Below are 25363 nucleotides of genomic sequence, written 5' to 3' on the forward strand. Positions count from 1 at the left end.
GCAGTTGCATTCGGGTTTTAAATTGTAGATCCGAAATAATATTACTTGCCCCAAATTGAGGATCGACGAGCTTATTACTTGCCTAAAATTGACGATCCTCTTCCGCCTGGGTCTGCTGGGTCATAGTGGAGGTTCCTCTCGAGAACCCGTTAGGATATCACTTACCCCCAAAAAAAAAAAAAAGAGTGTAGAAGATCAAATCCCTAAAAGTGATGCCAAGAGACTGGAGAGATTCCTCAGGAGAAGACTCGGGAATCTCATCTTTCCGGTTGAGAGGGTTTCAGGAAGAGAAGAAATCTTCTCAGCAACAGTGTTCTTTAGGTCTTGCAGAGAACATGGAGATGGCATCTCAATCTTCAAAGTCTCCTTCAAATCTAAAGCTCTCACTCTCAATTTCATTGTGCTTTTGATCACTAACCCTTTATGCTCTCTACCGAACGAAAATTTGATGGAAGGTAAACTTCGCAGACATGAAACTCCACGGTGAAGCCTCAAACAGAGAAATCAATAACCGACTGATGGCCCATGAAGTAGAGCACAACCCACTGAACATCGAACATCAGGTATGAGTTTACAGCAAGTGGAGGGAGGGAGGGTGCCTAATAGTCACCTCCCCATGAGTTGCAAATCTCCAACGATGAAAAGAATGGTTTATATTTGGGGTTTTACCCTTAAAAGGTATTATAGTGAGTTCACCATGACATAAGCATAATTTTGCCATTATAAAAGAAGTAACAACTTAACTGCATAGACTTAATGGAGTATAGTCTTAATGGAGTTGACTAAGTTGAAATAAAAACATAAAATAAGGGTAATCTGTGCTATTTTTCCAAAGTTTGGTATGTCTTATATTTCATATACTTAAAGGGGGTGTCCATGAAAATTTCCCTATTTTAATAGAAGATTATCTAGATAAACTTGACACCGAAACAAACGGACCACAAAGCTATTGTTTAAGAGCAAATGATGAAACCGATTTAATTGACATTTACAATTTATACCTAAACTTCATTGTGGAGATCAAGTTTGTCCAATAAAAAGGGCAAAGAAAAGGTGCATATAAACTTGCAAATACATTTTTTGTTAACTTTCTCGACAAGTTCAAGTTCATAAAAAAAATTCCTTTCTGCAACGCCGAGGTGCAACGAACATCTTGTGGCCCAGCATTTTAGCTTGCCACGTGGACAAGCTCCCATTTAGAAGACGTTGATTAGGCTGGAAATCAGAATTTCAAAATTAAAAAATCCTGGTCCATCGCATGTGCACCACCACGCTCAACTGTGCTTCATCAATCCACGCCGCCCACATGGGGGGCTCTGGTGTCGCGCCACAAGATGTCCAGCGCACCCCTGCGCTGCAGAGGAGCCCGATCCTTCCCTCATCTATCCCTGGCCCAAGAGCCAAAAACTCCAAACCCTGGTTCCTCAAGGCTATCTTCAGCCGTATGAATCCAAGTATCTGAATAACCCTCAGAATCCATTGTCCCAAAAACCAGTACTCCACAAGATGTCTCGGATCGTCTAAAACCAGATTATCAACTAACACTTTCCCAGCACAATTATGTGAATGCAATCCAGCATCAACCAATGCCAGTCTTTCATGTTCTTTTTGCCTCTATTGGACAAGTGGACTCCACTAGCAATCCCACACCATGACACTTTGACAAGTACAAATCCTTTCAGAATATGAACCAAATATGCCACCCATTGGAAATCAACATCACCAGCATTCTCTAGCAACATATACCACAAGATAAAAATCACATCAACTTTCCCTCAGTTCGCATTCATTGTTTAAACGTTCATCATTTGAATAGCGATCTCATCAGAACTGTCTGATATGAATTGCTGTGCCAGTGACCAATAAGAGCACATACAAACCAGCACAGTAACATAATTAACTTTCTATCTTATAAGCTCCCGTCCAAACTCTTTCTAGGTCACTAAAAAAGACCAACCTCCAATACTTTAGTCAGAGGACTACTGTTGGGATGTTTGCTCCCAACCCATGAAAGGTAACTCATGTATACCAACCTGTATAGTCTAGCAAAAGAAAGAAATATTCATATGAAACATAGCTCACTGTTGAAAAATTAATGAAAACAAAATGACCCTTCAAAAAGAGAGAGAGAACAGAGGTCATTTAGTTAAAAGGTGGGGAAAAGAAATTCAAGGCAGTGGGAGGTTCCTAAACTTGGGCATAACACTAAGATTGTTGCTTCCTCAGTTCAAACAAATAAAAAAATTAAAACAAATTTAAAAGATAAAAACAAACAGCAACAATAGGACCACACTGGGAAAAAAAGAGACCCAAAAGTGAACATATCAATGACAAGCATAAACACAACAGTTGCTGTAAACTTAAACTAGCTTGCAACTTACGCAACACCAATGTAATAGAAATTAAAAGGGAAAAAGATCCCTGCCAGGCTGGGTGCAGCCTGCACCCAGAAACAGGATAGTGCAAAATAAACCCTCCAAATGAAAAAAATCCCATCCCCGTTGATTCCACTGTGCATGCTCCCATTGGCCCCTGCACTTGTGCAGGAGCCATGTAACCTGGCAGCGATCTTCTGCCCAAAATAAAAAATAATAATTACCAGATTAAAATGAGCCTAGTCTTTGAATTACTTACCTGCTCTTATGCAGAAGATGCAACACTCCTAAAACCTGCCAAATTAATTGCATCAAAGGCTTAAATTGCATCTGATCAAGGTGACAAATTAACATGAACATGCTGGGAATATACCCCTACCACATGAAATGTCTGCACCTCTAACACACCCTAATGATCTGCCAACAGCTCACATGTCCAAAAGTCAGAACAGATATCACAAAGATATCCAACCTACTCTTTGGGCCGTTCTGGAGTTCCTCAATCATTGTGGTCTTGACATCAGACCATAGCCTCCAAACAATGACCTGAACATGCACCACGACGCCAACACACACCTTTTTAACCAATTTGTGGCTTCATAACCTGCTTCTTGTGTAGTAAACTCCCAACCAGTTCATTAACTACCAGATATTGAGAAATGGCATTTCAAAAATAGTTACCACATCTAAACAAACACATGTGAGTGGTTGCTGAGCACTTCTTGGAGGAAGTTATGAAAAATAAGAATGTTCAGGGGACTGGGTAACTGCAGGCAATCACATTTCTGTGGGTCCCCAGCATGCACATACTGGTGTACAGAACAGAAACCACATCTACTGAATAAAAGGAATTAAATATATATGGGAAAAATTAAAAAGAAATATTTGCTGAGTGGAATGCATAAAAATTAATCACTAACATTACTGCCTGCATCAAATAAAATAAAATGATGGTTCCACCATAAACCAGTCTGACCTACTACCTACAGTTTTCTAGGCTCTAATAGACAAATATACCCATCCCATCCAACCTATATCCCAATACTTGACAGGAAGAAAAAACTAACTCATACAGCTGAGATCTAATTTGAAATTAAAACCAATAACCGAACAGAACCACCAAGAAGGAGATACTCATGGACCACACCAAGTAAAGTTTTACAGAGTCGTCAAAATAGTTGCTGCAACCTGTAAGGCTTGCTGGTTACATAGGCACTTGGGAAGAGCACAGTATTTTAGATCAGTAAAATGTGGTGTCAAGGCAGCAAAAGGATTGAACAGTAGTAATTAACATTCTCCGGATAAAGTTGGTCCTCCTAAACAAAGCTTCATAGGTGGGCCATTGGTTTCTCAAATCCTGTTCATCTGGTCTTCTGGTCTAGGCTGGAGGCTTCATCAAAGAGGCAGTAGGCTGGCTTCAGGCTTCATAGATCTCAAGCTGTTTTAATGGGAAGAGAAGGCAAAAAAGGTAAAACAGGAGCATTAGAAACCTAAATATAGGACGGCTGGCTGGGTTAAGATAGCAAATTCATGTATAGTATCATATCACTAGCATATAACAAAGCAACTTGACATTAATCCGAAGGATAGAAACATTAAAAGAGTCAATGATCTACCTGCAGGTCCTAATCATCGAGGACACCTAATAACCATGATGTTTCCCATGGGAAACGGGGTTCGTACCAGATAACCTGGTAACAAAAGCTTAAAATCAGGGTCCACATGCATATGAAAAATCTTTAAAAAAAATTGAAAATAAATGACATTTTACCCTTATTACAGATAGAAACAACAGGAATATTCACCCATTAAATGATGGGGAAAAAAAATGAAGTATAAAAGATGTCTCCAAAAGAGGTACAAATTAAAGCAAAACACCTCAGTAAAGGCTGCTAAGAAAGGGAGAAGAACTTCTTACCCCGCACTACCAGAACGGACTGAAGAGTAACCACCGTATGCTCCATAAGCCCCAGCACCACTCTGCAGAAAACAGAAATATAAGAATGCAGAAGAATATATATATATATAAGGCAGAAAGCAAGCACGCAAGCTTGAGCAGGGAAGATATGATATATTAGTTAATTGGTTATCAGTTAATTCTAAAGCAAATCACGATGCCCATAGGCAGACATAAATAACTAAAACAGCATAAGATAAATTTTGAGACAACCACATAGCCACCAATATGATCAATGCAGAAAGGAAAACAAGAGACGAGATACAACATGCAAACAGCATCGATATGGAAACAATACCTGTGATCCACTATAACTTCCATATGCATCACTAACATCACCATAACCCGTTGAGTAGGAGTGTCCACGTCCATGTGATTTACTGTCCCTACTGCCATATTTTGAACCATCTGTAATATCTGCAGACATTGGAAGGTAGGAAAGAGCTGGTGGAAATGCAGATAATGCACCCTCCCTCTCAAAAAAATTGGCCTTCAACCGTGTGGTCACTTGAATTAAAGCATTCCTTGCAACATCATGGTCTCCAGTGATCTGGACAATGATACAAATACAATATGTTGCCCTTAGATATAAATAAAAAATACGAAGATGGCCCCACAAGGAATACAAAGAATGTAATATACATATATCAAATACAATTTCAATTATTGCCCTACCTGCACCATCTCATCATCTTCAGATGCCACTTTTGGAAGGTTTTCCTTCGAAAGTATGCGAATGTTTGCTTTTGTGAGTCTCCTCATCTCAGATATGATAGATCCACCTTTACCAATAAGGCAACCAATACGTGAGACAGGCACAAGCAGACGGGTCATGATCAAGGAATCTGAATCCTTATCAGATTTTTCACCACATCTTGGTTGCAAGCGCACTGCAGCATCAATAGTTGGAGAGATGGGATCTTCAAAAAACTGGAAAACAAGAGAGTAAAATACCATAAAAACCATGCATCTTAAACCCTTAGTTATTTGCCCTTGCAAAATCCACAAACAGCTAAAGATGCTCACCTCTTTTGCTGAGATTGTAATAATGCAATCGTCTTCCTCAGCAGCTGAACTATCAACTTTAATAAATGCCCTAGATTCCTGCCTGATTTGCTTAATAATGGAACCACCCTTTCCAATAACTCCTCCAATATTTCCAGTTGGGCAGAGCATACGCAGAGAGAATTCCTTGGCTGAGGCTTCATCTCTTGGAGCAGGATAAAAAGCATGGGGCCACTCACTTCCCGTGTCACCCCTATATCCACCATAAGGACCCATCAATGGAGCTAAACCAACAATAGGTGCACCACTATTTGAACCCATGAACGTGCCACCTGATTGATACATGTTGGATGTGGAAGATGCAAGCAGATGCTGAGATGGAGAAGGATTATCATGAAGGCGAGACGACAATAAATGGAGAGCCTTCATCACAACAGTGGCTTCCCCAGTTATCTGACACCAAAAACATTTTAAGCAAAGTCACAACACTAGCAAGGTGAATTTAGTTGATATGATGCTTAAAGTGAGCCATATAAACATCAAAGCACCAAAGTTTGATTCAGTCAGTCATAGATTTGAACACAAGTTGTTCTCTCTTTCTCATCTCCCCCCCCCCCCCCAACCAAACAAATACCCCTGGACCAATCGAACACATGCACATGACTATAACATAAAACCTGCGCTTCAAGAAGGAATTTCTAAATTCAACTATCTAATCAGTAAGTATTTTGCAGTGATCATGAATTCATACTCTCCTAGCTAGCCCACTCCCCCGCCCCCAATAACTCAACAGCAGAAAACATTAATATAGGAAGTTGAATAACAATGGTACTAATAATGATAAAAATTAGTAGTATTGCTGGAAGCAGCAAAAGCAAAACTGTCTGTCCACTCGTAATTTTACTATGCTCACAAAATTAACATCAAGCAGTTGCCTCAATTCATGTAAGATACTCAAGAATCAAAAGACCCGAAGCCATAAAATAGCCATCATGACAACAAAATTTAACTTGTTACAAACTTTTCATCCATTTGTATATGACAAGAATAATAGGTGAAATATGTAGACAACATGGGGTTTAAGCAACATCGTGCATAAATAATGCATTCAAAACACTACAGATATGTATATTGTATAAAATAAATAAAAACATTTTACCTGGAGAAGTTCATCAGTACTAAGAGCACAGGGAGGCAGATATTCATTCTTTAATATGCGAATCTGACCACCAGTTTCACTGCGTATACTTTGGATTATCTGCCCACCCTTACCAATAACACACCCAATTTGATCTGATGGCACAAGCATCCGAACAGAAATTTGCTGAGCCCCTTCATCATCTTCTTCACCCGGTACCTCATCAGCAACAAGCCTGTCATGCACCTTAAAAAGAGCATCTTGTGCTGGGCAAAGTAACGGTTCAACAGCATTGGTTTCACCGTTTGAACTAAATATAGTGATGACACGCTCTTCACACCCTGGCATGCTCTCCCCAATCTTAATCTTAGATCGACTTTCTGCCCTTAATTGCTTCACAATCTCACCTCCCCTGCCAATGATACTTCCAATCTTTCTTCCAGGACAAAGATAACGGTATACAGTATCTTCTGGTCCAGGAGCATACTGACCTCTATCATCACCAGGGTTTCGTCTCTTACTCCCATTATTTTCTCCATAGTCAGCTTGTGAATGGGACCGTTTCCCATAGTTACTCTTCTGGCCAGCCATTTCAAGAAAAATAGGCCAGATGTCAAATTCCCAGGAAAATCACTGCCATTGAGAAACAACACATAAGGATCCAGAATTGTAGAATTTTAAGCCTTTTAATCAGAAGTCCAAAATGTAAGAAAAGATGATAGGACATTAGTACTACTTGGGAAATGAAAACCAAGTACCATCTGAAGATAAAATAAGACAATTTTACAAATACAGGTCAATCTTCAAAAGAATGATTTCAGGCTGTAAAATGGGGGCTAGTTGCTTTTCTTGTTCTAAAAAAATTGTCACAAGAATTTTTTAGTCAAATCTACCCATCCTACTATTATGAACTTTAGCTTCCTCCTACATTTCAATAATGAGATGCGGGCCTGCTCACAAAATATTTTTTTCTTTAAGGCCCTTCAACACATCATCATGTTGCATCAGGACAGTAACTGTGGATGGTTGATAACTAGTTCAAAAGAAGATACTGCAAGGAACATCATTATAATTGAGGTTCATGGAGCATATTAAACTGTGACTATGTAAGTTCCAATAGATACTAAAGTGTTAACAACAGTCAACTAATGGCTAATACTGTGATGAAAACAGAAACGTTGAGGATACCAGATGTAAGTATCTAAGTATTGCCTTGATAAATAGCTATTCACAAGAACATCATGGATACCATAAATCAAACCAACAGGGGAAACTGTACACCACCATACAGTTTAATCTTTCCGTATCAAGAATCAAATACATTGCCAGTATGACACAAATCATCAATCGCATAGGAAACCACTGACTGGTTATTATTTCACAGAACAATGTAAAGCCTACACTAGATACTCAAACTGCCGATTGGCTTTATAAAGATGAGAATTGGTACGTCACTAAGCTGCGGGATTTTATAAATTCGATTATTGACAACATTGTTTTGTTTCCTTTTCCTTTTTTTTTTATTTTTTTTATTTTTCTTCTTTTCATGAGGGACGCAGCTTACCTCAACTATTCCTTACGAAATTCGAATAAGTAAGAGATCCATCAAACAAGTGGATAAATTCCTTTATTGCATTGATTCTCAAACTAGAACACCAGTTTCCAAATAAAAGTTTACATTCTTTAACACAAACAAATTAATATAACCGATCTTAATACACAAAAACTCAAGTAGGCTAAGAAAATATTACAGGATACACAATGCTAATGGAGAAACATGAACATCAACAATTTCCAGGTGTAACGCATACAAGAAGCAGCAACCACGGGAAGAAGCATAACAACACCCCCCCCAAACCCCCAAACCAACCTGAAGCCGAAGCTTTTGAGGTCGTGAAGACTTGAAGATTTGATATAAAAATTAAAAAAACCGACCGTTCAAACCAAATTCTTGACCTGACTAAGAGAAACTCGAACAGATCCGCAGGGCTTAAATCGGAAAACACGACGATACAATGATATAAACTGGAGAAGCACGCATGACAAGAGAAACAAAGTTATACCTTGAAAGATCAAATAAGATAAAAACCTCTAAATCGATAGCTCTGAAGATCTAAGAGACAAAGAGTTCTTCCCTCCTCCAGATGCGGGAGAACAAATAACCGACTCTTTGCAATTGATTGTACAATGTATTGAATACCATGAATAGTCACTTTTCGTTTTGGTTCTAGGGTTTTGCCGGCGCAGCAAATTTCCAAATCGTCGCAGTGTGAAATGACTGAAACCACCCCTTTTCTGGGCTTAATGTTTTTTGGCCCTTTTACCAACTCGTTTTGGTTCTCGGCGGCAGCGATGGGCTGGTTTTCATCGCTGTCGTCCATTTTGCCCTTGCTAGCTATTTTCTTTGAGCTCCGATTGTTTTGGCGTAAAATATTACTTCAACTTATATGTTGAATTTTTTTTTAGTGTTTGTTTTCATAAAAAAAAAATCATTGGAACACTTTTTCATAATTTAAATTTTACAATCCCTTTTTTTTTTTAAGTAAAAATCTTCTCAAGTAAAATTTTATGTCAAAACAAACGGAGCCTTGATGAAATTGATAAACAGATTTATAATTTATTACATCTACTAGTACTAGAATTTTTCCCCAAAATTAGCTATTGCTCATGAGTTTAAAAAAAAAATACATGATGGAACTTCCTCAGATACCCCAACACTTCATCTTCTCTCTCCATTTTATATTCTTTTCCTTTTTTTATTTTTATTTAATTCATTCATTTTTAACCATATATGTGGGACCCACCACCATCTCCTCTTCCTCCCCTCCTCCTATTCCTTGTTTCACACTAACAAAAAAAAAAAAATGAAGATCAAACTTAAACTATGGATCTACAGAAAAAAGAAAGAAAAAAAAAACTTAAACTATGGATAATTCAAAAGAGGGTTGCAGAAATCCTCTGATCATTCTGATTAAAATCTGTTAATTCGTTTCTAATTCCTCAAACCGTGCTTTTAAGTAGTAGACAATGTTTACCATTGAACTAAGTCTGTTTGAATTAGAAACACTAGAAAATTATCTCCTCCAATTTCCTGCCCTGCCCAGTTACCTAGTTCCTCTAATAAGGGAGGGTGGACCCCACTCAGGCAGAGTGTTTCGGACAAGGATAGGGTGGTCATTGCGCCCCCCCCCCGCGCGCCCTTTGTTAGTGGGATTGGGAACTAGAGGGGATAAAGATCCTACAAACACCAAAAAAAAAATGTTATTCAATTATGGGGCAAGAGAACACTAACCGGTCGTGGCCCTGCACTAGCACGGGGCCAATGAAAGTACACATAGAAGCATTGGTTTAGGTAGGATTTTTATTTCATTGGGGGCTGAGCAGTCTTTTCATGTGCTTTTGTGTGCAGGAACCACACAATTGGTTACTGTTCTTTTTCCCTCTATAGGATATTAGTAACTGTTAGAAGTTATTTGTTAGTATTACACTATTTACGACAAGGGCCAAGGGGACCTAAAGAGTAATCAACAATTGCTAGACTGTTATAGAAGTAAAGACCATGAGTTGAAAGAGAAGGGGGTTGAGAGGAGAACTGTTGAAGGCCGGGTTAATGAGGAAATAATGGAATAGTGTAATAACTGTAACAACTAGTAATAATTGAGGAGAGTTGTTCATTTCTTCGGGAGGGTAGCTTTGTCACTGCAAACTAGCTATACTATACCAGTGTAGCGTAGCCGAAAGAGGAGATAAGCTGTCTTAATCTTACACTATTACCTCAAAAGATGCAAGGAAAAACTCTTCTTCTTCTTCACCACTTGTTTCCAGTTTCTACTTTCCACATAGAGGAGATGCTTGTTCCTCTGTTTTATTAGAGCACTTACTCTTTCTTCTTTGGGAATAAGCCCAAAAGCTATCCTCAAACATAGCAAGTTGTCTTTGGCTATGTTTCTACCTTCTTCTCTCATGCTGGATCTATGATAATGACAAGGAGGAAGATGATGAAACAGTGTTTGGTGGTAAGGGTTGGTAAATATTTTCTTTACTTCACAGAAGCTTCTTTGTTATTTGAACACTACATATTTAATCACTTGGGTTCTAACTTCTATCCTGTGTTTCTTGAAACTCTCAACTTCGTTCCATGCATGGTTTCTCTCTATTTTTTGCTTTCTTGCCTGCTGGTACAGGATGACTGGATGGTTGCTCCAACATTTGCTGATGTCTTCATGGCATGGAACCAAGAACTCTCTCCATCATGGGCTGGGCATTAGGCTCTTCAGACTTGGTGGCACTACCACAGCTGTATTTGTTTGCTCATTAATTCTTGTTGCGGTCATGAACCATTATGCATGGCTGATCCTGCTCTGCTCGTGGGGATCCTTGTTATGGTGTTATTCCAGATTGTGCTATAAACAGCATCGGAATTTATTGAAATGCTATGAACAGAAACACATTTGATGTTAGTTAGAGACGATCTGTGGCTTGCAGTACTGTGTCAAAGAAAATCTGTTGGCAGCCTTTGATTTTACTGGGTCAATAAATTGAGCAAGTTGAATTGATGTAGGATGCAGGACAGGCATTAGTGGGCTGGATACTAGTTGTCTTTGTCTTGTTCTAAAGCAATTCTTTAGAAACTTTGGTGGTCCATGATTGGGTTTTGCAATGGCTTCTACTTTGTCATGAATTGGTATCAGTTCTATTAGCCAAATATTAATTAACTAAAACAACTATTAAAGAGAATCAAGTCACCACTATTGAGGCTTTACTAATTTTGAATTCTGATTTATCTATGTCCACAATGTTGTAAGAGATTATTAATCTGATCTGTCTATTATGCTTCTAGACATTATTTCACAGGCATACCCCATCTATAATCAGTCACCTGATGTAGAAGGTACCTTTTTCACTGGAAAGGAGGAGGGAAGATTATTACAAATGACTTCTTTGATTTCCTTTATTCATCCAGCAAAGGTTCTCAGGATAACAAATATTTGCTGTGCTTATGGCCACCACTTACTGCATTGCTAGTCCATTTCATCATCATTAAAGAGGGGACCAGAATAACCCTAGCTTAGCTAGTACAAATTAAGTGGAGGTGCTTCGAGGTGGGACTAAAGCTATTTAGAATTTAGATGATGGGAACATTTGATCAAGCATAGTTGTTTCTTACCCTGCATATGCTGTGTCTACTTACATCTATGGATGTCAGTTGCAAGTGTTCATTCTATGGCTCATAAGTTTCAATTTGGATACCTTAAGGTTGATCAGTATTGACATCCCTCTTTGACCATGGGTAGATGGTTGCAAGAAGAAAGAGCTTGATTTGTTTCACAATGATGTCTTGAAAAGTGCATCACCACTCAGCATTCATTAGTTAAGGGGATTGTGGAATCTGCCTAATAGATTATTCAAAATGCTTCAAGTGTCCAAAAAATTCAGTATATGATGAAATACACATTTAAGACTTTCTGCGAAATGATAGAATGTCCAGAGACTGAATCAAATGGGTTTCAGCTATTAAGGCTTCAGGGCAGGAGGTCGGTGAATCTTTTCAGCTAAAAGATCTCTAGGAGTCGTAGTTTTATCTTGTTCTAAACTCGGCTTAAAAATGCTGTAAAATCAACACATTCAGGTTTCACCAGAGCATATAACCAAGTCGGTCTCTCTGGAATTGGAGTTGGGATTGTTGTAGTTGATGATTAAAAGATAAGAAATTGTTGACTCATGGATGATGGAGTTGCTGCTTTTAGAAGAATGTTTCATGATCACACAAGTTTATATTAGACCACAGGGAGATAAAAATAAAGATTTTCTTATAAGTATAGAAATTATTGGTAATAGAAAATATAGTAAATCTACTATGCCTAAGCTAGGGAATTTGGGTCAGCTATTTGTACATTGTTTTTTTATCAGTTATATACTTTCATTTGTTGATCAGCAAAGAAGTGCTGGTTACATATTGCAGTGATGCTGATACTATTATTGATACCTTTTCATTGGGGAAATAAAAGGAACATACATTTAGCTTCATTGCCTCTTACAGGATTTGAAGCACCATTGAAGGTATTGAGCTGTGATTAATACTTACAATTTCCTTGAAATTCCAGGGCGGAATGTCTCTGTTACAGACCACGATTATAAATAGAAATTGTTTGAATGAAATCATAAGAATATGTATGCTGTACACCCCAAATCCCTAAGATTGTTGTTGAATCGGTTAGAGCACAGCCCTATCAAGGGAAGCTGCAGGTACTCGACAGAAATGCAGAAATGGTACCCTCCTAATCAACAAAGATCTCCAGAAAACTACAATTCTTTTTTTAAGGAGCTGGGTTGCACAGTTCAGTTGTCCAAAATGAGGTCTTGAGAAGAGTAAACAGCATATAATTTACCTCACAATCCCAATAATAAGATCCTCGCACAAACCAAAATAGCAATACTAGTTCAACCATTAATACAAAAAAATCTTCAAGAAATCATAAAGCAAACTCGAAGAAACATCACAAGACAAGATACTGAACCACAGAGAAATATACCATCATTTATTCAAGATTTCCCGAGTGTTACAGAGTCGACAAAAGAAGATTGTTACATTGGTTTAAAGAGAAATAAAACCTTCTTTCACTAGCAGACCAAACATAAGAACAAGGAAACCAATTACGATGCATTGGGTAGTGGAGACGAGGGTCTGTGTATAAGCAGACAAAGTAATTGCTGCACCAACCAATCCAATCAGAAAGCCACTCCAGTTCTGATCCATTTATTTCTCTTGGCTTTCTTCTACTCCCTCTCCCTTTGTTTAGTTTCCCTTCTGCAGAAGAGAGAACCCCCGAGTACTCAAGAAACCTTTTTCTCTCAGTTGTTACTGAAATCTAGCTATGAGAATCCAGAACCAGAAGAAGGCTTGTTTTCAACTTTTAGACCAAATTCCGACGACCCAGACACCAAAAGTCAACCAGGGGATTGTCACTTGCAAGCACAAATCCAAATCCAAACTCCCAAAGTCCCAAGGGTTTGATCTGGATTCTGGACCTGGATGGTTTCATCACCACTAAAGCTTTTGACATTTTGGGTTCAAAAGACTGTTTTAGTTCTTCCCTTTCATATTATTACATTTTCGTCCTTTTAAGGACTCCCTTGTTTCCTACTCTGGTCGAAGAGCCAGAGAACACAAATTTCACTGGATTCCCTCAAGGCTCAGTGATGTTCGAGCTCTGAACCCTTTAGGCAATGAAAAAAAGTCCTCACAGATTTACACAATAGATGAGAAGAACCCACAAAGTTTTCTTTCATCAACTGCTCCAAATCCCATCCTATTTCCATCTATGTTTGCCAAGGACCAAACTTCTCCATCTTCAGGTTTGTTCTCTCATCTCTCACCAATTGAGCTTTTCTACTGAAGCTGGGTTTCTTATTTCCGAACCAAATCACAGACTTGTGTTCGACAATAAACATAAACCTTCTTCCACGGATTGTAAACTAGTCTGCGCCTTCGAGAAACCTACATCATCTCTTGGAGACGGAAAACCCAAAACCCAGACAGATTTACATTCGACTGCTTGTTCTCGTATTGTTAGCTCTGTTATTTTGAGGTGTTCGTACCTTTGGGAGAAAAAGTTCGTGACCTCTGCTGAGGCTTCTCTGCGAGGCCTTCTTCTCAAGCTAACTGATATATTACCTGAATCAACACGTCGGTTCCTGAGGCTGTCGCCGCTAAAACCCAAAGATGTACTTGAAATTTTACAGGGTTTCGAATCCGAGTGTTGGGAATCTGCAATTGAAGCAAGAAAGGTGGAACTTTTATGGGAATTGTTCAAGTTGGCAGCGAAACAGAGTAAGGAATTTAGACATCTCCCCCAATCCCACGAGATCATGGCCTCCATGCTTGTCCGAGTTGGGTTGCTTAGAGAGATCGAATTGTTGCTTCGAAAAGAGGAACCTCTATTGTGCAACTCTGAAATTCTCAGCGCGACGCTTGAAGGGTATGCTAAGGTCTGGGATTTAGAGAACTCTATTTTGATGTACAATGAAATGAGGTCTCGAGGTTTAATACCGTCTTCATCATGTTATCGGGTTCTACTCGCTAATTTGGTTCGAATGAACAAGACTGACCTAGCATTTCGAGTTTACAAAGACATGGTAGAGTCTGGGTTTGGACCGTGTGGTGTGGAAGAAACTACTTTTGAGCTCCTTGTTAGATTACTTTGTAAGGATGAAAAAATTCAAGAAGCTCGAAATCTTGTTAGGAAGTTTACCGCCTTGGGTGTGCAGCCTGGTCGTCTCGTTATCAATGAGATTGCTAAAGGGTACTGCGTAAAGAAGGACTTTGAGGACTTGTTGAGCTTCTTGAGTGAAATGAAGTGCTTGCCAGATGCTCCCATCTGCAATAAGATTATGTATTCTCTTTGTAGGAATTTTGGTGCAGAAGAAGCATACTTATTCATGCAGGACCTCAATTATTTAGGATTCAGTCCTGATGAAATAACTTTTGGGATCTTGATTGGCTGGAGTTGCAGAGTAGGAAAGCTAAAAGATGTCTTCTTTTATCTATCAGATCTTTTCTCAAGATCTTTAAGACCTGATATACATTCTTATAACGCTATTATTAGTGGGTTATTTAAGAAGGGTATGTGGAAACATGCTAGGGACATTCTTGATGAAATGCTTGAGAGAGGGATAACACCAAATGCAACGACATTCAGAGTCCTTTTAGCTGGATATTGCAAAGCTAGACTATTTGATGAAGCAAAGGCGATTATTAGGGAGATGGTGAACCACAAGTTGATTGAATTATCTCCAATGGAGGATCCTCTTTCTAAGGCATTTGTGATCTTGGGGTTAAACCCATTGTCTGTGAAAGTGAAGCGGGATAATGACGTGGGACTTACAAAAACTGAGTTCTTTGATGCCCTTGGAAATGGATTTTATTTAGAGACAGACCTTGAAGAGTTTGAGAAGACCGTCATGAAGATTCTAGAGGATTCTTTCATTCCTGACCTTAACTCACATGTATTGAAGGAATGTAGCCATGGAAATGTACGAACTGCACTAAGGGTTAAAGATGAGATGGTTCGGTGGGGCCAGGAACTCTCATTATGTGCCTACACAACGTTAGTTAATCACCTCTCTGCATCACATTCACATGTTAAGGCAGCTATTGGGCTTGTGAAGGAAATGCCAAAACTGGCTAGTCATCTAGACCAAACAACTCTAAATTTGCTTATCCAGGCAACTAGCAAGAAGGGATTCACATGTCAAGGGAGAAGGCTTTTGGATGGAATGTTCCGAAGGAACCTACTTATCCAGAATGAGACTTTTACAGCTCTAATTGCAGCCTTATGCAAAGAAGGGAACGTCAGAGAACTTCATGAGTGCTGGGAGCTGGCATGGATACACAAATGGTTACCTGAATTTAAGGATTGTAAGGTTCTTATCGGTCACTTATGCCAACTTGGACAGCTTAGAAAAGCACTTGAGCTTCTTGAAAACATGCTAGCAACCTACACTGACTCAACTGCTAATGTTTGCAACATGTTTCTTGAAGAGCTTTCTATGAAGGGTTATGCAAGCATTGGACATGTTTTGATGGAAGAAGTTTTAGGGCAGGGCTGGGTCTTGGATCAAGCAGCTTATAACCATCTTATAAGGGGGTTCTGTACGGAGAAAAAATTTAGTGAAGCCTTTTGGGTACTTGATGCCATGCTGGGAAAGAACATGATCCCCTGTGTGGATGTCTGTAGTCTGTTAATTCCTCAACTGATTAGGTTTCACAGAATGGAGAAAGTGATGGCTCTGAAGGAGATGATATTCAGTGAGAAAGCAACAGCGTGTCTTTCTGTCTACGGTGCTATACTCAAAGGGTTCTGTAAGATAGGGAAAGTTGGGGAGGCAACCCTCCAATTCAAAAAAATGTTGGCAAAGGGTGTACAACCAGACCCGGAAACTTATAATCTGATGGTTCTAGGGCATTGTGGAATTAACAATTTGAGAGGAGCACTGGAGTTTATAGCTAGCATGACAAGAAATAATTTTAGCCTCTCGATCTCAAGTTACTGTAATCTGGTGTGCTGCATGTGTATGGAGGGTAGGGTGCTCTACGCATTGAGGATGAAAGAGTGTATGCTAAGAGTAACCAATTGTCCTATCCTTGTAGTTTATAACATTCTGATATACCATCTTTTTAATTCAGGAAATAGTACACTTGTGATAACAGTTTTACATGAAATGCATGGGAAGGGCTTGCTACTTGATGAAGTATCTTATAACTTTCTTGTGAATGGCTATTTGAAGTGTAAAGATGTCTCTAGTTCTGAGAAGGCTCTGAAGACTATGATTGACAAGGATCTAAGACCAAATAATCGCAGCCTTGGAAGTATAATCAGGCACCTTTGTAATGAAGGGGAGCTTGATAAAGCATTGGAGATGAGTACTGTGATGGAGTTAAGGAGCTGGGTGCACAGTTCAGTTGTCCAAAATGCAATTGCAGTGGGTCTTCTTACTCATGGTAGGCTTCAAGAAGCAGAAGATTTTTTGGATAGGATGAAGCATAAAGGCCTGATTCCCCATAGCATCTGCTATGACTTGCTTCTTAAAGCATTTTGTTCTTATGGAAGACTGAACAAGGCAGTTGATCTTATGAATATAATGCTGATGAAAGGAAACATTCCAAGTCCTTCCAGTTACGATTTTGTCATACAGAGTCTTTGTGCCTGCAAAGCTTTCAACCAAGCTCTTGATTTCCATGCTGAGATGTTGGATAGGAAACTTGAACCAAGCGTAAATACGTGGGATGCTCTTGTCAGTGGACTTTGTAGAGATGGTCAAATGGCCCAAGCACAAATGCTATTGGATTCCATGCTTCAGCTTGGTCAATGTCCAACCCAGAAAATGTACCAGTCTCTGATTAAATATTGTTTGGAAAACCATCCAAGCAAGGCATCAGAACTTTTACATAAGATGCAACAAAATGGATATGTTCCAGATTTCGAGATTCACTGGTCCCTCATAAGCAATCTAGGAAATTCCATTGACAATGACAGTAGTGAAAGGGGTGGTTTTCTGTCACAACTTCTTTCACGGAGTGGCTTTACTGGGAAGAAAGATCCAAAGGCTAGAATGGGTTAGTACAATGCCAGCACTGAAAAATTCAGAGTTGATGCCAGATGAAAAATGCTTGGCTTGCAACATGTAGGCATCTTGCTTCTAAGTATTGAGTGGTGCTCCTCTGTTATGTCCTTCCATTCTGAATAAATTGGTTGTCTAATGGGAGAATCATATAGGCTCCCCGAAAAAACTCTGTACAGGAACACCATTGTCTTAAACATGTTGATGTAAGCCAAATCTTTCCTTCCTTTCTTGGAGTGGTTACTGCATTCAACCCCCATACTTATTCTCCAGGACTTCTGTCTTCTTAAGGGCGTACCCAGTGCACGAGGCTTCCGCCACTGCGGGGTCTGGGGAGGGTCATAATGTATGCAGCCTTACCCCTGCTTTCGCAGAGAGGCTGTTTTCAGACTTGAACCCGTGACCATTTGGTCACAATGGAGCAACCTTTACCATTGCAGAGGACTTCTCTCTTCTTCTCACCCCTTTTTATTTATCCAGCTCTTTAAATGTCGCTAATGATCCTTGGCAGTTTATATTTTTTTCACTCCTTCCATTTCCTCCTCGGGTCTTCTATCTTGGGCACTTCATTTTCCTTCCATTTGTTTTGTGATAAGACCCTCTTTCCCTCAAATCGGATCCATACAGTAGGTGTGTCTGGAAATGAAGAGTTGTAGAGGTCATGTCAGGTGTATTTTCATTCCTCCTTGTTTTATTATCCCCCTTTATCTGATCAAAGTATATATGAAAATTTTGTATCTTTTTCTCCCCTTATTATTGCAATAATGTGTTTTCTTCTAACAATTTGATCTTCTCATTCTCATTAGCTGACTCTTTTTGATTTTGTTCACAGTTTTGCAACCAAATTCAGTTTTTTGTAGTGGAAAGGTCTCTTTTCTCTCTTATTCAATTTCAAGCGTGTCCGGTTAGGTTAGATTTCAGTCACATTTTTTTTTCATAGCTACTTTCTTCTTTATCTCTTTTTCTTTTAACGATAGTGATTACTTCATCCCGTAAAAAGAAATTGAGGTTTTTGATTTGTGGTTTGTTCCTATCAGATCCTTGGGGTTGTATGTCTGCGTGTTCAAAGGACTTGATCACTTGAATGCCTTATACACATTTTGCAAAAAGGCTTACTGCCTCACAGTGACAGGTTTGTGGACTGTTGGTTCTGTCAATCTATTTTATTTAATTATTTATGTTTTTTGTGGCTGTCCCAAGTAATAAAAATAACAAGAAAGAAGAAAGAACTGTGATTAGGAACTTGGGAGTGAGACAATAAACCTGAAGAGAGCAATACCTTGTACTTGCCTGTACGTACTTGCCTGAACAATCCTCCTTGGATGAACAGATTGCCAATCGATAGGTTATCTCTAACATCCAAATCCCATACTAAAAAAATTGCGCAATGAATACCTGAAACTAACCAGTTTTAAGAATGTAATCATGCTAATGCTGTAGTCAAATCCTATAGTTGCTAAAAATAAAATATGAAAAGCTCTTTGGTTTATGACCAGCCTGTAGAGGGATTCAGAACAACAATTCAATGCACGATTTGAGTCCCTGAAATTTACTTACTTTGCTAACCTTCTCGTAGAAGTTGTTTGGATTGTTTAAAGTAGAAAGAATACACTTGTATGGTTTGAACCACAGACTAATAATGAATAACCTCAAATCCATAGATTGTTTTCAGCTGCTGAAAACTGCACCAAGATTCTTTTATAGACTATTTATCTTAAAATGAATTGAAGATGAAAATTTTTCTAGACGGGTAAATCCAAAACCATATTTCTTGATAGGCATATTTACATCTGTCTAGTTATATCAGCTGGCTCTTCTTCTTAGATATCTCTCCCTCTCTGTACTCTGAAGATCTCTTTGTAACTCTTTGTTCTCTGGCAATCTCTCTCTCTCTACAGCATGTCTTTTATAGGATTCAGGTTTAAAATTTCATGGAGTTTAAGGTTTAAGTTTCAGGTTTCGTGGATTTTTTCCGGCAATTTTGCCAGAGTGGAAGAAGTAGTAGATAGAGAGAGATATCACCTGATAATCGTGACTGCTTCTGGAGATTAAAGAAAAGAAAGAGAAGTCAGGGCCAAGCTCTGGAGAGTTGGAGAGGTCGATTATTTAGGAGAAGCTCCGATACATAATAAGTCATGAGAAAGTCGTTTGAGGTGGCATGGACATGTGCAACAGAGGCCTTTGAATGTTCCAGTATGGAGGAGTGATTTGATTTAAATTGAAGCAGCTAAAAGAGCCATGGGCAGGCCTTAAATGACTCTAGGAGAAGTGGTGAGGAAAGACATGCACAGCTTAGGACTAGTAACATGTATGGCTCTGAATAGAGTTGATTGGAGCAAAAGGATCCATGTAGCTGATGCCATTTAGTTGGGATAAGTCTGAAAAAAAAAAAAAAGAAGCTTAACTCAACTTAGTTGGGATAAGGCTGAGTTTTTCTCTGGTGCACTGGTGATGATGCAAGTGGGGATTCTAGATCAAGAAAGCAGTAATATTCATGCTGAAAAAAGAAAAGGTTTCATCCAATCTCTTTTTTCTCTTATGATCACAATCTTGCTCCAAACGCTCACATTCACTGTGGTCCGCGACTGTAAGAGAGCTCTCTTCATTCGCAGCTTTCAGTGATTCTCTGTAACAACGAGGCGCGACTGAGAACAGTGCTTTGAGTCTTCCCTGAGGACGTCTTCTTCTCTCACTTGTCTTTCCTGATGAGCATAGCAGGTCCTCCCCTCTACTTGAGATCTGAAGAAGGAACAGGTACGTTGAATCTCCTCTATCTCTCTATATATCTCTTTCCCTCTCGACTCCTTCGCCTCCGATCCTGTCTTCTCCGTTTTCCTTAATTTCCTTTCCCCCGGCCCCTCTCTGCCCATATATATTCCAGTATTAATATCATCCTTCGGCCAAATTTTAGTTTTTAAGTGCCATTATTCCCTTTGCAGAAGAATTATCTCGTCTGGGGACCTAAATTATCATATCAACTTATCATATGAGAAGACACGAGAACTCATATCCAAAAAAGAATGGTCCATGTTGAATGCGCGGGACCAAGTAAGTTAACCTTTGATTCAATTTCATTGATAGGGTGGGTTATTTCTGTTGTGAACTTTTGTTGTTCTTTTAATGCTGGAACTTTTTTATACTCTTGCATAGAAGATTTAATGAACACAATATTTGATTTTATAGAAGTAATCTATAAGATGAAAATGTTTTAGTCTTATTAGAATGCTTAAAACTTGAAATTATACCGAAATATGTCTCTGAGCATATGTAGGGTTTTGCTGATATAGTAAATATAGGAAGAGGACAAATACAACTTGAGATGTGTTTGGGCATAAATTGTTCTCAAGATGTAGAAAACCTAGGACCCGTAACCAATAACTTGAGAGAAGAGAAAAAAGAGAGAATGAGAGAATAATAACTTGTTTTTTTCACTGATAGGAAAGCCCTTCTATGTATAATAGAGGGGAAATTACAAATAGAAAGGGGAACTCCTAATCAGATTCCTAATCATGATAAGATTCCAAGTTACAATAGGAAAAGAACTAGAACTAACAACTCAAACTGAAACTAAGACTAACAACTCACAGTAGAATTAGGACTTGACGTAATTAGAAACTAGGTCTCCAACTAAGACTAGGAAAATAGAAGATACACATATCAACCAAATCACTGTTCACGTGAACAGTGTCACATGAACAGTACTTCAACACTCCCCCTCAAGCTGGATTATACAAATAAATAAAGAAAGAAGATCCAGCTTGAACTAAAGAAAAAAGAACTCCTAATAATGCTAACATTCCCCCTCAAGTTGGTGCATACAAGGTACTAATGCCCAACTTGAACAAAATGAAAAAACAAAAAAAAACTAAGTTGTAGTAGAATCTAGCTTGACATATGAATGCAGCTCCCAAATAAACCTTCAAGAACTTGAAAAAATATATCTTCAAAACTTGGACAGACATGATCAGCAAACCAGGACTAGAATGTCTTCCAAAAAAGGCAGCTTTCAACGATCTTCAATAGCTATCCAGTGATGAATCTCAGATTGTCATAGTGACTTAGAATCTTGAAGTGAAATAACTAGAGCAACAAGTAGCGAAAACAAACTGAATCAGACAACGGAAAAAAACTGTATCAACCCAATCGAAAGTCCTCAAATAGGCAACAAACAAATATCTTCAATATTTCAATACTTCAATCTCCCCCTTACGTCAGACTCAACCCAATAACAAAGTAGATACCCATTGGCAATGGTGAAAACTCTGATCGTCTATGCTTTGCACCAAGTGTTCCTGCAAGTTCTGCTTCTACAATGTCTGCAGGTGTACTGTACATAATCTCCCCCTCACGTGTAGTACACGTGGACATAACAGAGATAATGTAAAAGATAGGGCAAGAACATATTATTCCAGAATTTTCTAAAAGTGCAATGGGTAATTAAAAAGGAAGGAATGGCAAAATTATAATTTACCAGAAGTTTCCAAAGGTGTTATGGGTAAATGCCAAAGGTATGTTTTGGGATATGAAGGGAATTAGAATTATTGAAAGGGAACGGTGTTGGAAAAAAGGATGGCATGACTGTAATTTGGTGGAAACCCACTTTTAAATACAATCCAAGCCAAAGGGTAAACTGGTAATAAATCAGAATTTTCAAGGGTCAATTGGGTAGTCAAATAGGGGAATGTATTAAAAGGTAATGATAGTTCCGTAAATAACCAAAATTTTGCAAAAGCCTTTTTGTTAAACAAAAAGCAATGGGATGCAATAAGTAAAATAATGGCTATGGAGAGTGGCAATCTAGTAAATAACCAGAATTGTCAAGGGGCTCTTGGGTAGATAATTTAGATGAAATCTACTTACAAATACCACCCAAGGCAAAAGGGTAATGTTGGAATGAGCAGTAAAATAAGGACAAAGGTAGATAAGAAAAGATGATAAGGGCATAAAAGGGAACTTAAAGAATAAAATAAACGCTAGGAATAAAGTAGAGTAACCAAAAAGGAAACCAACTCATAAAAGGAAACCCACTTTGAGATATTGGATGTCTTCCTCACTCAACCAGCCAAAACATTATAACACTGTCTTCAACAGTTCAACCTCACGATGGGAGAAAGAACCAACCACAAGAGGAAAATGAGCCACAGAGGAAAACAAGAACCAGCAGCCAACCGATTCTTCGATCGAAACAAGCAGCAGCTCATGGAGAAAATTAATGTTATCTCCAAAACTCGGATCGAAGCGAGGAAAGGAGGCGGAACAAAAGCGCAACTTCAACCTCACAAGAAACCGAAAAGATATGATTCCAAGAAAGGAAGATTTCCACGCAACTCCAAATAGAAGGTCGAAGATTAAACAGAAAACCTGCAACTCCAATCTGGCGGTGGGGGAACAGCAGCGATAAATATTTGACTCCATGGAAGAATAGCTTCAATCGAACCAGCAGCAACAAAATACCAGCAAAGAATCGATACCACCAGAAATCAATAGCCAACATCAGAGAACAAGAGCCCATCCAATAACTAAGCCAAGCAACACTCAGCTAGACGAAAACCAGAAAATCAGAGATCTTCCTCACGATAAGCAAAGAGAAACTGAGCAAAAATAGGGCAGGTCCTGAACTCCAGCCCCTCGATCACCGTCAAATCGAGAAAAAGGGATTGCACCTTCAACGAAAGCAGGTTCTTCAGAAGCAACTACAGCCCAGAACCAGGTTCTTCATTAATCGATCAACATATCAGTATTTAATCAGCAACTCATCGAAGAGCGAAATCAGATTCAAATCGATGTAGAGTTTTCATAATCGAATAAATGAATTGAGTACATGAAACCCTAGTTCTTCTTTTTCTATGAATTAGGGTTTTCTTCTTCAAACCAGAAACCCGAACCGACTCTCAAAATGGCAATCTTGGAGAGAGTCAGTCACTGATTGCCTAGCTCTGATACCATGTAGAAAACCTAGGACCTGTAACCAATAACTTGAGAGAAGAGAAAAAAGAGAGAATGAGAGAATAATAACTTGTTTTTTTCACTGATAGGAAAGCCCCTCTATTTAATAGAGGGGAAATTACAAATAGAAAGGGGAACTCCTAATCAGATTAGGAATTCCTAATCATGATAGGATTCCAAGTTACAATAGGAAAAGAACTAGAACTAACAACTCACAGTAGAATTAGGACTTGACGTAATTAGAAACTAGGACTCCAACTAGGACTAGGAAAATAGAAGATACACATATCAACCAAATCACTGTTCATGTAAACAGTGTCACATGAACAGTACTTCAACCATTTTTAAGTGCGGAATCTTAAGTATAATAAATGAATGATACAGGAGAAGAAAAAAAAACTGCTGTATGCGATTAGGTGTAGAGGGGGTACTATTCTGCATCATTATGTTCAGGAATTTAATTTTTTTTTTCCCCAACACATCGTATGTTGAGGTATTATATGCAAATTAGCTGACTTTTTCTCTTATTAAATGAAAAGATGTTATTAACTCTGAGAACCCATATTCTTGAATTTCTTTTGAAGATGTGGATGATTCCATGTACAACTGACACTAGTCATTAGTTAATGAGTCTATAAGGAGATATTCGTGGGTAAGAATCACTGCAGGGAATAGCATTTTGTGGGGCAAAGGCAATAGGACCTATTGTTTCTTTTTCTCCCTTATTTTTCTTGTCACTGATGCCCTTTTTCCTGCTACAAAAGGGGGGGAAATTCAGAAAGGAACTTCAATCATGTGTCTGGACTCTGGAGTTGATGCCTGCCAAAAGACTGTTCAATGTCAATTGTTAGAGCGCCCAATGATCTTGACCTTGCAGTTGACAAAACACCTCTTGAAGCCAATATTTTCACTATATTTACAAACACATCCATCCTTCCTTGAATTCTTGCAAATATGTGCAACAGATTACCCAAAAAAAAATGTTCATACTCTAGACAGTTTGCAAGAAGAAGTGTACAGAAATTTAAAGTTAATGATTTTCCTATTTATCAATATTATGAAGTCATGTGAGGTGAAATAATATAAGTCATTAATGTTTCGACGGAGAAGTTCAGCCTTTCACTGATTTGCTTTCTTTGGTTGCAACAATTCCATATTTGATGATACTATGCTTGGTAGGAGAGAGTATGTTGGGCTCTAAAAGATGGGATATTTATTGTTACTTCTTTGTTTTTTTTATCGGTACTAACTCTATCCTACTCTATGTGGGGGGGGGGTTATTGTTAAATCTATTTTCAACACTCGTACAGAGTCAAGTCAACCTAATTCACTGCAACTAGACATTCTATACACACCCCAAATGAATCCCTCTTATCTATTGTAGCTTCCACAATCATGTGTTCAACACTATCGACTACTGCCTAAAAACCACAATTCTTCACAATCAGCGGCCTTATAGGTCTGCCCTTCTGCTTATTCAACTATCATTTACACTTACATCCAAAATCTTAAATAGAAACCGTTACATGCATATTACACAGTAATCTTGCTATGCGTATATTTGCTGAAAGTAAAAAACTATAAAGATGACTCATGCTAGTAATGATCATAAAGAGGTGGTTTTTCTTATGTCCTCATTCTTTCATGTCCGCCCTCATATGAGGGATAATGAATTGCATATGCTTCCAAGATTATGTTGTATTGTAGACACTCATATATGGGCCATAAATGTGTTCATATTTCAGGTGTGACCGCATGCTTTCATTCGGAAATGGAATGAAACTGTTGAACTATAAGAGGTTTTTATGCATACACTTTCAT

At 38.6% G+C, this 25363-nt stretch overlaps 3 protein-coding genes across 6 annotated transcripts; 1 reads left to right on the forward strand and 2 right to left on the reverse strand.

The window, feature by feature from the left end:
- The first annotated feature begins 2127 nt into the window (after positions 1 to 2127).
- On the forward strand, positions 2128 to 17654 carry LOC122653757 (pentatricopeptide repeat-containing protein At5g15280, mitochondrial). Its single transcript, XM_043847692.1, has 2 exons — positions 2128 to 2137; positions 13714 to 17654. Exon 2 carries the CDS (start codon positions 13736 to 13738, stop codon positions 17594 to 17596), a length of 3861 nt encoding a protein of 1286 aa, XP_043703627.1. The 5' UTR covers positions 2128 to 2137; positions 13714 to 13735; the 3' UTR covers positions 17597 to 17654.
- Positions 2773 to 8634, reverse strand: LOC122653758 (KH domain-containing protein HEN4-like). Of its 4 annotated transcripts, none has more exons than XM_043847695.1 (8): positions 8539 to 8634; positions 6497 to 7089; positions 5359 to 5790; positions 5008 to 5262; positions 4631 to 4882; positions 4294 to 4355; positions 3992 to 4066; positions 3191 to 3813 (listed from the first exon to the last, which is right to left on the reverse strand). In XM_043847695.1, the coding sequence occupies exons 2-7, from the start codon at positions 7064 to 7066 to the stop codon at positions 4018 to 4020; spliced, it is 1620 nt and encodes a 539-aa protein (XP_043703630.1). In that variant the 5' UTR covers positions 7067 to 7089; positions 8539 to 8634; the 3' UTR covers positions 3191 to 3813; positions 3992 to 4017. The 4 variants fall into 4 exon arrangements, with proteins under 4 accessions (XP_043703632.1, XP_043703630.1, XP_043703629.1 ...); XM_043847694.1 differs by having other exon boundaries at positions 6497 to 7108; XM_043847697.1 differs by lacking the exons at positions 3191 to 3813; positions 3992 to 4066 and adding an exon at positions 2773 to 2921 and having other exon boundaries at positions 6497 to 7108.
- On the reverse strand, positions 12986 to 13431 carry LOC122653759. The gene has a single exon (XM_043847698.1). The coding sequence runs from the start codon at positions 13230 to 13232 to the stop codon at positions 13071 to 13073; it is 162 nt and encodes a 53-aa protein (XP_043703633.1). The 5' UTR covers positions 13233 to 13431; the 3' UTR covers positions 12986 to 13070.
- Positions 17655 to 25363: the final 7709 nt, after the last annotated feature.

Source organism: Telopea speciosissima, chromosome 3, assembly GCF_018873765.1.
Source record: "Telopea speciosissima isolate NSW1024214 ecotype Mountain lineage chromosome 3, Tspe_v1, whole genome shotgun sequence".
Taxonomy (NCBI): domain Eukaryota; kingdom Viridiplantae; phylum Streptophyta; class Magnoliopsida; order Proteales; family Proteaceae; genus Telopea; species Telopea speciosissima.